The sequence below is a fragment of the Aedes albopictus genome, chromosome 2 (genome assembly GCF_035046485.1).
Source record: "Aedes albopictus strain Foshan chromosome 2, AalbF5, whole genome shotgun sequence".
In the NCBI taxonomy this organism is placed as follows: Eukaryota; Metazoa; Arthropoda; class Insecta; order Diptera; family Culicidae; genus Aedes; species Aedes albopictus.
The window spans coordinates 320,463,300-320,479,356 of NC_085137.1; the positions used below are offsets into that span (position 1 = coordinate 320,463,300).

The 16,057-nt window shown below is 39.9% G+C and overlaps 1 protein-coding gene across 2 annotated transcripts in view; it reads right to left on the reverse strand.

Annotated features, from left to right (window-relative positions):
• The window catches only part of LOC109622194 (uncharacterized), a 302,271-nt gene that overhangs the window by 112,647 nt on the left and 173,567 nt on the right, over positions 1–16,057 (reverse strand). For both annotated transcript variants that reach the window (XM_062852346.1, XM_062852347.1), the window contains 2 exons: positions 2,487–2,565; positions 2,389–2,406 (listed from right to left, as the gene is read on the reverse strand). In XM_062852346.1, the coding sequence (XP_062708330.1) occupies positions 2,389–2,406; positions 2,487–2,565 (97 nt within the window). The remainder of the gene's footprint in view (positions 1–2,388; positions 2,407–2,486; positions 2,566–16,057) is intronic.

Sequence of the window (16,057 nt, forward strand, 5' to 3'; positions counted from 1 at the left end):
AGAAAGAGAAAAAATCGAACCACCGAAGCAAACGCGCGCGTACTGGCACCCGGACGAAATCCTACCAAACACTGATACACGCTGGGGCCGCCGTCGAAATGCTCACTTCGGAATAGAGAAAGAAAAAATCGAACCCTTTTTTAAGATTATTTTTACGATGATTAGAAAAAATTCAATAAATCGTAGAAAATTGGGTCGATTTTGATACTCCATACATTTTGTATGGGATGAAAAATTGGTGAAAAACTTTAAACCTCATTTATTCGAAAGTGGGTTTTTGTAACTTACACCCCTTTGCTTCTAACCCCCTAAGTTAATATTTCATACTTGTAGTTTGTTTATGCAACAGACCCTTGTAAATTCTACTAATAATAGGGTACGTGTACCAATTATGGCACTACATAAGGAAAGCTTTTTATACGAAAATAACGAGAAGACCAACGAATGTCGTCAATAAGTTAAAAGACAGCTTTGTTTCCATACTTTACAGAAAAAATATAGAAACGGAGCCAAAATTACTTTTAGTATTGATTACAGCGTGTGCCAATGATAGGAACCCTGTACCAGTTATGGTTACATTTTTTAACTTCGGTTCCTTTTCGCACTATTTGCATGCATTCCTTATGGGGTTAGCCATAACTGGTACACTATGGCGAAAAAAGGTGCAAGGAAGCCGAAATTTTAAAGAAAATGATTTATTTCTACCATGATTTGAGGAAAGAGTGGAGTTTTAATGAGTGCGACTATCTTTTGTGAACGTGATTTGTTGTTCACACAATTTTTCTTGTTTATTTACATCGTTAAAGAGTGAAAATTAACTATGGCGAAGAATTGGTACTATAGCCATAATTGGTACACTTACCCTATTAGTCCAACTGACTTGTAATATTAGACTTGTAGCTTGTACTTGTAGGATTTTTATGCAACAGGAAATTACAAATTACAAGCTACAAGACTAATATTATTAGCAAAATTTTCATTATACTACAGGCCCCAGGCTACTGGCAACAGCTAAGCATCCAGCTTGTTGAAGGTTTCTTGACTATTGTGCGATGCCCACTATGCTTACAAAAGTGGTAATATCCATTTTCTGTGATTTTATGCTGAGATTCATAGCTTTGAATCCATTTGAACTTACTGTGCAAATAAAGCATTAACCTTCCTATGATGTTACGCTTAGCGCACCACGATGGCGTAGTGCCCGTACAGCGGACCTGTCTGGGTCGTATTGTCCCCAACATTTTACTAGGCTTCATCGATAGTGACCGCAATAGTTGCTTCAATTTCATTGCTTCTACCACATCTATGAAATATTGCATTCCAATTTCGCAACACCTGCGTGTTGGCGGTAAGTGACCTAGTACAACACGACCAAATCAGCATAATTACGATGATAGCGGTCGGTTTGAAATTTAATCCGCTTATTTAGTTGGAAGCTTCACGCCCGAAACAAACCAGTCAGTCTGCCGAGGAAAATTTATGACACTGGAGTTCGGTGGCAAAAGTCACCTACAAACGAATAACTTCTCCCCCCCCCTGAAATCGAAAATGTTCTATTGCCAACTAGGCCGAAAGCGAGTGACACCCACCGACATTATGGTGGCACTTCTTCTTCTTCGTGGCGTAACGTCCTAACTGTGATACAGCCTGACTCACAGCTTAATGTTCTATGAGCACTTTAACAGTTATTAACTGGGAGCTTTCTCTGCCAATGATCATTTTGCATGCGAGCATCGCGTGGCAGGCTTGAAGATACTCCATGTCCAGTAACGAGAAGTTCTTTCGTCGATCGGGAATTGAACCCAGACAACTTCAGCAAGGTTTTGATGAATACCGGCATGTTTACCGCTTCGGCTATTATGGGCCCTATCGTGGCAGTATCGAAACTATTAATTAAAGGAATCGCTTTGAACGAGTCATTGTGGGAGAATGTCAAGGTACGGGGAATTTAAAGTCAAAATCATTTAAATGCCAACATTCCGATATTGCGGGTATGTTTTCATTTGATAGTGAAACAAACCCGTTGTTGATGTTTTAATGCCGAACTCATTGATAGCATGCATTTGTTGTTCCTTGGTAATTAGTCGGTGGAGGCGATAAAAATGTTAAATTTCGTCAATTTGTGTCGTGGCAAACTCCTGCGACGATACAATTTCGATCAAAATTTTGGAGTTACTTCTTCCTACCATATTTCCAACAATTTGCGTCCTTCTAGGTCTAATGCTAGGTATGGAGCTCGAACGGTGAGCGATTCCGTTCAGTGCATTATTTTTCCTCGACCAAGAAATTTACCACAGGCTTGGAAAATACTCCAAACTTTTGATCGCAAGTGTACATTTAATGACCAGAAAGAATAAATCAAAATTAAGACAGTCAAGTGACACCTACCTGTCATAGTAGTAGTCCCTGCAAATAGAACAGGAAAAAAATGGTCAATTACAGCTGTCGTCCAACCGAACACCAAAAAAAAATATCGCTTCACTCACCAATCATTTCCGGTTTTGGATTTGTTCTGTCGCTTTCTGCCCGTTTGATGTGGTTTCGGTTCGGCTACCATGTTGACGTCTGCAAACGACACAAAAAAACGGCGAAGAAAGAAACACGTATTAAAATTTTAAAATAACTCAAAAATTCCTCTCTGCTAACGGGACAGGGACAATAAAATCTAGTTCAGCACCAGACGGTAGATATCAACCAACCAACAGCGGCGAGGAGGATGACGACGATGACGACAACAGGCAGTCGTCAACTATTTGAGTGCCGTTGTTGTCCGGCTCAGTGAAGAGAATTGTCAGACAAAAGAAGCACAAAACAAGCAACAAAGAAGGCGCGACGATTACTCTTTATCCCTACAGGTAACAGATAATGACATGATCTCGAAAATTTTTGTTGCAGACAAAACCGAAGCTGAATTTGTTGCGTACTTTTCAACTCGTGAATTATCAATTATTACAAACCCAAAGTCGAAACTGTTTGATGATAGATCTTCAGCAGAGTTGCAGTGTTTACCTACTCGAAGTTACCGTTCAAAAATCGCAATGCAAGGCTGGAAAATCTCTAAACTCGGGGTGTACGATGGTTATCCTATTATTTTCAAGTTGGGACAATATTATGTCGCATTGGGTGGATTGTCGCAACAAATACAGGTTGCGACATTGTCATTATTGTTGCGCGATGGTTGAATTTTGATTCACTGGTCCGGCTCTATTGCTGTCGCATCAAAACAAACACTGTGCTCTCTGCGGCTGCACTTGTTGAGAATGGTTTCGGTTCTTTTCGCTATTGCAGAGGAATAATGAACAAAACGAGACAAAGGAGAAAGTACACGCAAAACAAGAAAAGCTACCAAAAATTGAGATATGCCTTTTCTACCAATTTATGTATTAAAAACGTACAGAAAATGTGATAAATCATAATCCATTCGTTGTATTAAGATGCGCTACATGGTTCCATAGCTTCCATACCACTACACACAAACACCTCCATTCAAACCCGAGAAGTTGAACCGGGTTGCGTCTAAAAATAACTTTCGCTTCGCTGCTGAGCTTCGCGTCCTATTGTCTATTTAGGGTCAAGTGGGGTAAAATGCCATTTTTCAAACTTTCATCGTTTTCAATGATAATTAGTCTCATTTGTTAGGCTTTCAAAGTGGTAACAGCAACTAGACAATATTTGCTCGATACTTAAGCAAAAATATTCACTAAATTATTGTATTTTCATCGATTTTTAGCGACTTTAAAAACTGATTCGTAAAACGGAAGTGGTGCAAAACGACACTCTGCCGTGGGGTAAGATGCCACTTCATGAAAACATTCAAAAATTACGTCCATCAGTTTTCGGGCATTTCCGACTCCTTTTCCCCCCCTCTGTCCCGCTTTTTCGTATACTCAATAAATGGAGTGTTACCCCCCTCCCCGCAAAACGATGGTCGTAATATTTGAATGACCCCTAACATGAAAAGCGTAGACATCAACAACCATGCGTCTCCATGCGTGCCTCAATCTCGTTGGAAACACTTGGCTGGTAATAAAATCACCAGAAAACCTTAATTGCAAGCACGAAAAACCGGAAGTTGCCAGTTTTCATTGGGAAATCAAAAGATTTTTCGTGGGTTTCGTGGCCTAGCTTCTAGAAGAATGTTCGATGCAAACGTAACTTGACACCATTCACCAATACTAATGATCAAGTCCCATTCAGGAATGATTTTATGAGTTGGGCCATTTTACCCCATCTTGGCATTTTGGGCTCTGTTCCCCTACATGGAATTTTCCACTTGCAAACAGCAACCTGCTGTATGCGGGCTTTTCAGTGCACAATGGGTCTAGAGTCGTATTTACGAAGACAAAAATGTTTCTGCCAAGTTGTGTCATTTCTTTTTTTTTCATTATTGTGAAATGATTACGGTCAATCAGGTGTGGCTTATCCAAAAATCTACTGATTAATTATTCTCTATACAATATCAGAATGTTTTACAAAGTCATAGCAAATTTACAAAAATAAAACATTCGATTGATTTGATTGATTTGTCTTTATTAAAGAGACTTTCAGCCCTTGGATAAAACATTCGAATCATTAGAACTTTTCGAAAAGTTTTCAATAAATTGAAACTTTTTTGCCTTTGGTCATATTTTAGTCGAGTCCAACGATACATGAAGACCAATACATTAGTCACAAACTTTCAAAATTTAATTTAATTCGGTTCGCTTAGTCCTATGGTACAGTAATTTGATAAACGGAAGTCAAAAACTAGATATAGATAGAAGGGCTCTAATTTCGTGTAAAGTTGAATAATCAATCAAGCCCAAATTTGCACCAATTAAATCAAACTCGTTGAGGAAGAAGTAATCAAAATTTGAATAGTTTTGGTGGACTTTATAAAAGGATACAACTTGCTAAAAATGTTTTAGGCAATTTTTAAAACTTAGCATGCTTTTGTATATACCACTAGGCGGTGCTAGAGGTCAAGCAAATTTTAAATTTAATATATCTCAGAATTCTGGTCACTTACAAAGTTGGTGTCTTTGACAATGTTGTTTGGTAGGTCAAGGGCTTACAGTTAATGGTCCACTTGTTTCGAAATTTTGCCACAAGGAAGCGCAAGTTACACATTTGCAAAATTTTGGAAATGAATGTTTTTTTTCGTAAAGCAATCAAAAAGCTGTAATTTAGTTTTCTTTGAACATGTTCTTCGTTTAATTGCTATATCTCTGGATCAAGTGAACCGAATGAAATGCGACATTGCACAATTATGACTAATACATAGCTCTTTGAAAAACCTTTGACTTGACTTAGATACGTTCAAAGAAAACAAACTTACAGCTTGTTGATTACTTCACGAAAAAATATCAATCATTTGAATGATTTTGCAAATGTGTAACTAGCGCCGCCTAGTGGACCATTAACTGTAAGCCCTTGACTCACTTAACAACGTTATCGAAGACACCAACTTTCTAAGTGGTGAGAGTCCTGAGATATATGAAATTTAAAATTTTCCGTTTATTGGTGGAATTTCTAATTAAACGATCCATCACCATCCATCATGGCATCGCAAATAAAATTATTAGAAAGCAGATTTTTTAATCAGTTTAACCAGACGAACCACCCTAACATAACAATAATAGGGAATAGGGTTAACAATTGAAAATAAACTTTCTAAAACACAATACAATGTGTCTAAAAACTTAAAGCTGAAGCTTAAACAGTTTTGTCTTCGCAAATACGGCTCTGGACCCATTGTGCAGTGTGGCGGTTGTATCACTTCCATCACCAAGCCACGTTTGTGTTGATGATGATGGCTTTCAGCCTCTTATCTATTCATGTGCAGTTATAGCCGTGCTGGTTAGAGCGCAGGATACCGTGTATCACCATGATAGTGTCTCGGTTCGATTCCCGCCGCCGCCCGTATTTCTTTTAAAACATGTATTGGTATTTGATGCCGCCGCTGCTGCCATGATCAGTCTAAAAATAGATCAAATAATGAGAAACCAGTGCGACAGAGCACACGCACACATGCGAAATTTTCCTTTTCCAGATTCTAGGAAGCCAATACAATTTTTGGTATACTGCCACCTACCAATTTTTGTATTTGCAAGGCCCTAATACAATATTTGTATATGTTTCATACCCAATTGTATTAGAATCTGCCAATCTCAGGTTGCGTGTAGAATCAAAACTGTAAATTTCTCAGGATTTGCATCAATAACACAGCGCAACATTTTTTTTGTCTCAAAAGCAAACTTATTTGTCTCTGACGGATTTTAGGCCACTGAATAAAGATCCGGGTTCAGATTTGCTCCAGTAGTTCACAATTTTGAGCTATACCTCTTTTTCTAGGGCAAAATATCAACTTTGGGCTGTTTTGATTGCAAGCCATTAAGCATAGACATATTTTTTTAAGCAATCAAAAGGTAAATTTGTCACTCCTGCAATATATTTTGTTTTACTAAATCAAATTTGATAGATTTAAGCATTTTATGTTAGTAAGAATACCTGCATGCAAGTTTTGGAGGGTGACTTGTATGGCAAATATCGTACCTAACATAAATCGTTTAAAACTATCAAATTTTATGTTGAAAACGAAATATTTTGCATGAGTCGTTAATGTACTTGTTAATTGAAAATTTACCTTTGCTACGCCGAAATGCTGAAAAAAGCTGCCCAGACCGTTAAATCCCGTAACATCTACTCGTCTTTATCTCTCGATGATTAGGGCTCTGACTCTGGGGTCGGAGACGGGGTTTCCTTTGTTATCAAGGGTGAAACGAGGAAACGGATGAGGCTGCAGAGACCCACCAAAAAATCTCGGAATCTATTGCGCGCAAAACCCCAAAGTTTTATTCCCACCTTTGGGTTTCCGCGCCGAAGACCCAGCGCCAGATTCGGCGACAAAGAAACATGATAGCCATCGCTGGAAAGTTGGCAATCCTGATATTTGACGGCGGTCATCTGTTAGCTGTTGGAGTGGATTGTTGTCATGTAAATAGAGCATTTCGCTGAAAATGCATGTGTTTAAAGTTATTGTTGACAGATTTCTTGCTGTGTTAGTGTGAAATCTGGCAATTTGCTGTATCGCGTAAGCTTTCACTGGAAGAAAAAGTCATCTTATTTAGCGAAGCAAGGAAAATTTTCAATGAAAAATGCAATACCTAGCAGCGACCCCCAACCCACCATGACATATTTCAAGAGTGGTAAGAAAGTCACAAAACGTTCCCCTCCGGGATTCAAAATCCAGAACAAACGAGAGTTTCCATCACTCCCGGGAACATCTAAAATCCCAGATGTCCCATGTTTTTCGAATTCTCAGCCGGAAAGACAGCATTCGGAGTACCAGGAGCAACCTCAGGGTGCGCCAATGCAATGTTTACGCTCTCCGGCATCGTAGACATCATCCTCAGCATCTTCAATGCTTCAGATTCCGTGAAAAACATTGTAAAAGGACTTCTTCCTTGTGTGACCCCTCTTTTGAAGCAGTTGGCTTCTAAAATGCCCCTCCTTGCGACAATCGTATCTTTCGATGGCTAATTTAACCATCGAGGTCGAAGATACGATTTCTGTTCCACACTGGAACTGTCGTAGTATTACACCGAAATTGAACGTTTTTAAATTTTTAGTTAACAACTGTACGATGACAGCCAATCAACTTTGATATATGACCTCTGCGACGACTCCAACATGGCAATTTTGAATACCGGAGAAGTTACACGAGTGGCACTTCCAGCTCAAGATGGCAGCCCTAGAAACAGCCGATAAGACCTCTCAATCTGTTCGAGCTCACTATCCCTGATGGAAGGTTATCCAGGATCCCCATGGTAGTGATCATCTGCCGATTGTTGTTTCTATTTCCAATGGGTCACATCAACCTCCTTCTATCGACATCGTCTACGATATCACCAAGCACATTGACTGGGAGAAGTACGCAAGGGCAATTATCGACGGTGAGCAATCGGTAGAAGAGTATCGGTTTCTGTCTGAGCTGATCATCAGTAGCGCGCTTCAGGCACAACGTCGACCAGTGCCAGGTTCGTCGGTTCGCAGGAAACCCCCCAATCCGTGGTGAGATAGCGAGTGTACAGAAATCTATCGCGAGAAATCCGCGGCGTTCAAAGAGTTTCGGAAACGCGGTTCGGTCGAAAACTTTAAGCGGTATACTTCCCTTGAAAGCAAGTTTAAGAACTTGGTCAAGGCGAAGAAAAGCGGTTACTGGCGTCGGTTCGTCGAGGGTTTGTCACGCGAGACTTCAATGAGAACTCTTTGGAACGTCGGAAGAAGAATGTGTAACGCGTCGTCGGTTAACGAAGATCGTGAAGACTCCCCTCGATGGATCCTCAAGTTCGCAAAAAAAAGTTTGTCCAGATTCCGTACCCGTGGAGCGAATAATTCGTGATGTTTCCGAAGATAGGGACGACATGGATAGGCCGTTTTCGATAGTTGAATTCTTACTTGCTCTTCTTTCATGTAACAATTCCGCTCCAGGAATGGATCGAATCAAGTTCAACTTGCTTAAAAACCTCCCCGACGTCGCTAAGAGGCGCTTGTTGAACTTGTTCAATCAGTTCCTGGATAACAACATCGTTCCGGATTGGAGACAAGTGAGGGTGATAGCTGTTCAAAAACCCGGGAAACCCGCGTCAGATTATAATTCGTACCATCCAATCGCGATGTTGTCTTGCCTACGGAAGTTGTTGGAGAAGATGATTCTCTTTCGACTGGACAAATGGGTTGAATCGAATTGCATGTTGTCCGATACACAATTTGGTTTCCGCAGAGGCAAAGGAACGAACGACTGTCTTGCGTTGCTTGCTTCAGAAATTCAGCTTGCCTTTGCTCAAAAGCAGCAAATGGGCTCAGTGTTTTTGGATATTAAGGGAGCTTTTGATTCAGTTTGTGTCGATGTTCTTTCCAACAAACTACACGACAGTGGCCTTTCACCAATTCTGAACAATTTTTTGTATAACTTGCTGTTTGAGAAGCAGATGAGTTTTGCTCATTGTAACTTGACATTTTCACGAATTAGCTACATGGGTCTCCCCCAGGGTTCATGTCTAAGCCCCCTTCTTTAGAACTTTTATGTTAGAGACATAGATGATTTTTTTTTTTTTCTTTATTAACGTGGCTTTTCGCCCTAGGCGAGTTCGCCACGGACACATAGATGATTGTCTCATGGAAAATTGCACGTTAAGACAGCTTGTGGATGACTGTGTTTTTTCTTTGAACAATTTGTATACTTGGGCTCTCAAGCTGGGTATCGAGTTCTCCCCGGAGAAGGTTGTCTTCTCTAAAACACATAAACCGGCTAAGTTTTCGCTCGTTCTGATGGGTAAGACAATCACTCAAAGCATGTCTTCACAATACCTCGGCGTCTGGTTCGACTCCAAATGCACCTGGGGGAAGCACATTGTGTATCTAATACAGAAATGCCAAAAGCGAATCAACTTTATGCGAACTATTACCGGAACATGGTGGGGAGCGCATCCGGAAGATCTGATCAGGCTGTACCAATCAACCATTCTGTCGGTTTTAGAATACGGTAGTTTTTGTTTTCAATCCGCGAAAACACACTTGCTGAAGCTTCAACGGGTTCAGTACCGTTGCCCGTTACCGTCACGTTAGGTTGCATGAACTCGACTCACACAATGAGCTAAGAGGTATTTGTTGGTATACATCCTCTGACAGACCGCTTTGCGGAGTTGTCGTTCCGGTTCCTCATCCGATGCGAGGTTGTGAATCCATTGGTCATAGAAAATTTTGAAAAGTTGCTCGAACAGAATCCTCAAACTCGTTTTATGAGTGTGTACTACTGGTACATGACGTTGGAGGTAAGCCCATCTCCGGTTAACACCAATCATGACAACTTCTCAGGCTTCGACAGCTCCTCAGTGGATTTTGATCTCTCTATGAAGGATGAGATCACCGGAGCTAGCGGCTATATACTACACCTTAGAGTACATTGACACTCTTCCCCCTGAGCACTACCTCATTTTTACCGACAGTCTAAGTTCTCTGGAGGCTGTTCGGTCAATGAAACGGATGAAGCACTCAGCATACTTCCTGAATGGAATAAATACGCCAAGTGTTGAGTGCTTTGACCAAACGCTCAAACACCATCACGCTTGGGTCCCTTCACATTGCTCGATTCCGGGCAATGAGAAAGCGGACTCTCTGGCTTAGGTGGGCGCTAGCGAAGGCGATATTTACGAGCGTTAAATCGGCTTCGATGAATTTTTTGCATTGGCCCGTCAGGAGTCCTTGATCAGCTGGCAACACAATTGGAGAGAAGGAGATATGGGTAGATGGTTGCACTCCATCATTCCACAGGTGTCGAAGGAGCCATGGTTCAAAGAATTGAATTAAGGCCGCGATTTCATTCGTGTAATGTGTCGGTTGATGTCCAACCACTATTTGTTGAACGCACATACCTTCCGTATTGGGCTCTCAGAAAGCAATCTCTGTGTCTGTGGCGTGGCTTACCAGGATATCGAACATGTCGTGTGGGGATGCAATGAGTATCGTGAGGTCAGATCTGAGCTGCAGGATACTCTCCGGGTCCGAGGAAAACAACAGAAACCCGTTAGAGAAGTGCTGGCAGGACTTGATTTGGAATACATGAACCTGATTTACCAGTTTTTGAAACGTGTTGATGTCAGAGTTTGATGTAGTACGTTCCTTGTTTTCGTTGTCCGCCTTTTGGTTTTGTTGTTCGCCCCTGTCTGTCGTCGCCCCCCTTTCGTTTGTCCTCTTCTTGTCGTTGTCTACCGATAAAGCCCTTTCTTTTTGGTTCCGTTACAGATATGGACAATTTGTCCCATCAATGTTTTTAGTATAAGTTAACAAATAATTTAGTTTTAAACCCATAAATCCCTCCTTCCCAATTTTATTTTATTTATTTTTTCTTTTCTTTCTCAATCCTGAACATCGAAGCAGCCGCGAGTACTTCGGCTTCCCAAACTAACATAGTATTAAGGCAGTAATAAATTGTAAAATAAAAATCAATGTAAAAACAAAAGATTTCGGCTCAGTTATGCCCATGGGGTGCCCGAGCCTTCCAAATAAACGAATAAGTAAAAAAAGATCGTTTGAGAGAATGCTCAATTTTCAAATGATTTTTGGGAAAAAAAGAAAAGTCCTGAAAAATAGGGTAAATCTCTGAAGGATTTTCTAAAGAAATTCCTGGAAGAATTTCTGCAGAAACTCAGACACAGCTTTCTAACATTACTCTATGGGAAATTTCTGGAGGAATCCCTAGTGGAAATTCTGGAGAAATTGGAATTTGCTGTGGGAATTACTGGTGAAATCCTTAAAAGAATTTCCAAAGCAACCCCAGTACAAATTAATTACGGAACTTCTGAAACATTTGCGGAAAAACTCTGAAATATTTTCTGAAGGCATTGTTGAAAGTTTAATCAAAGCAATCTTTGAAGAAATTTCTGAATCAATGTCTAAAGAAATTTCTGAAGGAGTCTTTGAGAGAATTTTTGAAAGAATCCCTGGAGGATTTTTTTCACAAATTCATCGTGATTTTTTTGAAAAAAAAATTGATGAGTTTCAGAAGTAAATCTTGCAACATGCTTTGAAAGAATTCTTTAAGGAATTTGTGGAATAAGAGAAATTTCTAAATTAATCCCTGATGAAAATTACCAAATGAATCTTTGGAAGGGAGGGAATTTTTGTCCGAATACTAAAACAAATTTCCTAAAGATTTTTTAGAATAATTTCTGAAGAAATTTTTGGTAGATTTTCAAAAGAAATCTCCAATAAATTGTCCACAACGAATGCCTAGAGAAATTTTTGAATAAATATCCAAAGGAATTTCTGAAGTTACCCCTTGGTGAATTTTTCAACCAATCTCCAAAATGATTTGTGAAAAGGCATAAATGAATTAGTGAAGCAATTCATGTCAGATTTCGTAAAAGAATTCTGCGTGACACTTTTGGTGGAACACATTAAAGGTTAACAAACTAGCAAGACAGTGGTTTCGTCGTTATTTGGCGAGAATTACTAATATATGCCAAAAACTACGAGCCTTAAAAACTCAGTTTTTATGCAGTTTTTATATGTTTTGTAACATTTTTGTATACAATTTAAATATAAATAAAATTAAAAAAAGCCTTGAATGTAAAATTCGATTTAATAGACATTTTGAAAACTGAAATGTTCACTCAATCGAGGTAACCCGTATTCAATTATTTTCACTGCCAATCTATAAATACCATACCAATACCAAACTCTGCTCAAATACCTTCAACTATTATTGTGATGTTCTCATAATATTTCGTAGAATAACTTAGCAATAACAATGTAAGGTGTTAGAGCACAGTTTGCTCTTTGCATGGATGTCTGAGGTAGGTGTTCCCTTCTGCTCGGGTTTATATGACAAAATATTGTACTTTGTATATCTGCTGGTGAAGCATCACATCTTCAATGATTGTACGTAATTTTCAACTTTTGGGTATCTTTGGCAGAGCAGTGAATAACACATAGCAACACACGAATAATTCACAAATTGAAATCTCTGAAATTCAAACATGACCAAAAAATGCGTGTGAACGGTATTGGCTTTCGCAACAACCCAAGTAACCACGCTGTTGAAGCTGTACGTATTGCATAAATAACGCACATATATTGACATGCATTAATCTATATAAACCATTAAAGTTGAATTAAAGTGGGAAGTGGCGCCACTATTGCTGACTTACGATTATACCAGTATAATCGTAAGTCAGAAATGGTGGCGCCACTTGCCACTTTAATTAGACTTTAATGATTAATGTAGGACAATGCATGCCAATATATGCGCTTTAAATATGCAATACGTACAGCTTCAACAGCATGGTTACTTGAGAAATTGACGAAAAAATATTTCGTTCGTTCTGCACCACTTTCCCCTGTCATGAATTGTCTCACCAGCAGGATTAAGCCAAAGAAATGCACGTTTTTATTGCATCTTCACGTGGCTCGTCTTTTCTCTTGTCATGCTCGGCTCTAGAAAAAAAAGGCGACGGCTAATTAAAATTAATGCGCCTGTCTGTTGCACGAATCATGTGAGTAATTTTTTAATGAACCTTTCACTGGCAGACACGACCTCCCGTAATCCGTACATCCTTAGCGATAGCCGAAGAAGCAACATCGAGATTAGCAGGGACTTCTTTTTGCACTTCCTATCATATGCTGCCGATCTTTCATCCTAGAAGTTCTTTATTCTTCTGTGGTGCAGTTGACGACGACATTCCTGTGAAGCTACGCGACGACGACGAGAAAACTCACTTTATCAGCGCTGGGACCCCGCGCGGTCTGCTCTATGGCAGCATTGGCGCACCGCGTGTTTCGGCTTTTTTGGCCTCGTAACAAGAACCAGAGTATGACAAGTATTCGCAACTCATTCGATGCTCGTTTGTTTCGGTTTCAGTGTCGTCGTCGTCGACTTCAGTCGGTATCATCCTTCTTCAGTCTGCCCGGGTGACATCATGTTTATACACATACGCGAGGAAAAATGATGTGGCGTGGTCCCAATTGAGCGATTATGATGAAGAAGAACGACAATCAAATGGGTGATATTTTACTACGACGACGATGACAATGGGAACGGTGGTAATACCGGTAATACGAATGATGTCTGAATGTAATTTCAACATGAATCAGCACATACGATAAATTGAAAGTGAACGCGTGCCAAACGGTGTAATCATCTGAATAAGCTGTTTCACATAGTCAGGGATAGAATGTGAAACTTATAAAGGACTTTTTTTTCGAATTGGTCTTTTTCTCAAAGATAATCGAAACAATTGCTTATAGTTTCTGAGCTGGACATTACTCCCTACATGTGTAGCTCAGAAACTATAAGAAGTGTTTTTATTTATCTAGAATTACTATTAGTATCGTCGCTAAAGTGTATTATAATGAGCGCATGACAGAAAAACACAAACGATATGTCATATAGGAAGGTTTCGTAAAGGAAAGTTCCTACTTCGTATAGATATTTGCAGCCAAAATTTAATTGGATTTCGTGAAGAAAAATAATGAATCACAGAATACACTAGCTACCTAGTAGCTAGTCAGTGGACGACGACGGCGGCTCATGTCCAATCCAATTTTCCGCTGTCAATCATTCAGTGTATCTCATTAGCCAGATTGGCTTCTCGCTTACAGTAGCTCTCCTCGGAACGGACAGCTTCGCTTACACTTCGAGGTTGATACTTTTGTGCCACACGTTTGCTCATCTTTCCCGCGGAACATTAGCTAGGAATCAGCGTGGACCGCGACCGATAGCTAACGGGCGGATGGCTAACGTACCGCGCATCCTCCCGTGCAAAACCAACGATCGGAGACAACAAACGTGCCCTCGAAAAGCCGTTGCAAATGTAGCGGATTCGTTGAATTCCACTTCAAATCCTGCCAGTCAGGGGTAAGATTTATTTTTGTTCTAACTTTTTTTTCTCGACTGTCTTTCGCTGAAATATTCAGCTGTTTCTTGCTTGCATTCGGCGTTCACTGCGCTGCTGTTGATTGAATGTGCGCTATGGTTTCCACTTTTCATCGAGTGTTTGTCCCGATATATGTAATCGGGTTCACGGGGGGGGGGGGGGGGGGGAAACTCAAAATGTGTGTTCTGCATCATCATCGTTTTTGTGAAGCAAATTACCTTTATCGGAAGGCTCTTTTTCATAAATTTATCCATCATTATTGATTAATATTTATTAAAGTGACATAAAAGCTCATTATAGGGTCTCCAGTTGGCTTAGTAATTAAGGCTATGGATCACCAATCCTGAGACGGTGGGATCGATTACCGTTCCGGTCGGGACAATTTTTCGACTCCCTGGGCATAGTGTATCATTGTACTTCCCACACAATGTACAAATTCTTGCAATGGCAGACAAAGAAAGCCCTTCAATAAATATCTGTTTCAGTGCTCTAAGAACTCTAAGTTGAAGAGAGGCAGGCCAAGTTCCAATGCGAACGTCGAGCCATAAAGAAGAAGAAGAAGAAGAAGAAGAAGAAGAAATGCTCATTATGTTAGGGTAGTGGAGTTATTTTGGCCCACCTAGGCAGTTTTAATTTATTTTCCAAATAATTTCTACAAATTCTTGGTAATTTTCCATTGGAACACGAAAAGTATTCAACTACGTAGTGAACTTCATTCATTCATGTGGGTTTTTAGTTAAGTATGCTGTTATAGGGGTTCTTACGTATTCTCGGCAGTTTTGTTCTTTCCGTCATGGGGGTTTTTTGTAGGTCTCAGAGTTGGCCACAAATCCTTCCCAACCAAACTGAGTTATATGCCCAAATTTCAGGCAATTCGGTCCACAAAAACCCCCCATGACGAAGAGAACAAACCTGCCGTTAATACCCATCGTCACCCTATATCAAAACATAGAGAAAATGTTTTCACTTCCAATAAAAGGCACCAGAATTAAAGGAGGTGACAAATTTGCAGTCTGTTTTGAAGAGGTATTATTGATTACCCTCTAAAGATTCAGCCAGAATTCCTTTCGAGTTCGACCTGCATCAGGGTTCTGAGGTATACAATCAATAAAATTATTTATTTATTGGTTTTCATCTTTACTAACGAGATTTTGAACCCGAGGCTAGTTCATTTCAAGGCAAATAAATGAAATTTGCATGCCACCTAGTGCTGGCCATGGGTTGAATTTCAAACCAAGTATTCCATCAAAGAACCCAGGTAGCCAATAAGCAGTTGGAATGCGTCTGTATGGCAGGTCATTTAATGGTAATAAGCCGTATATCCGCCTTAACGGAAATATGTTTAGATGCCTTTTATATCCCTCTCCCAATTCATCTTTCTTCACTCTGCGCTTCAAAAAGAGGTAATTTATGCAATTTGGATGTGCTGGACAGTATTTTTTTTTTTGCTTAAATGCTCAAAAAATCGTGCATTTGGAATGTTACGCAATGGCTGTAACATTTTCAGAAGCAGTTCAGTTGTTAAATTAGGACAGTTTAGTACTTAAACTGCTATGATAGAGCAGTAAGCAGGTGGAATGTAGATATAATGCTGGAATACAGTATGTTTAAATGCTTATTGGTTACCTGGGAAGAATATA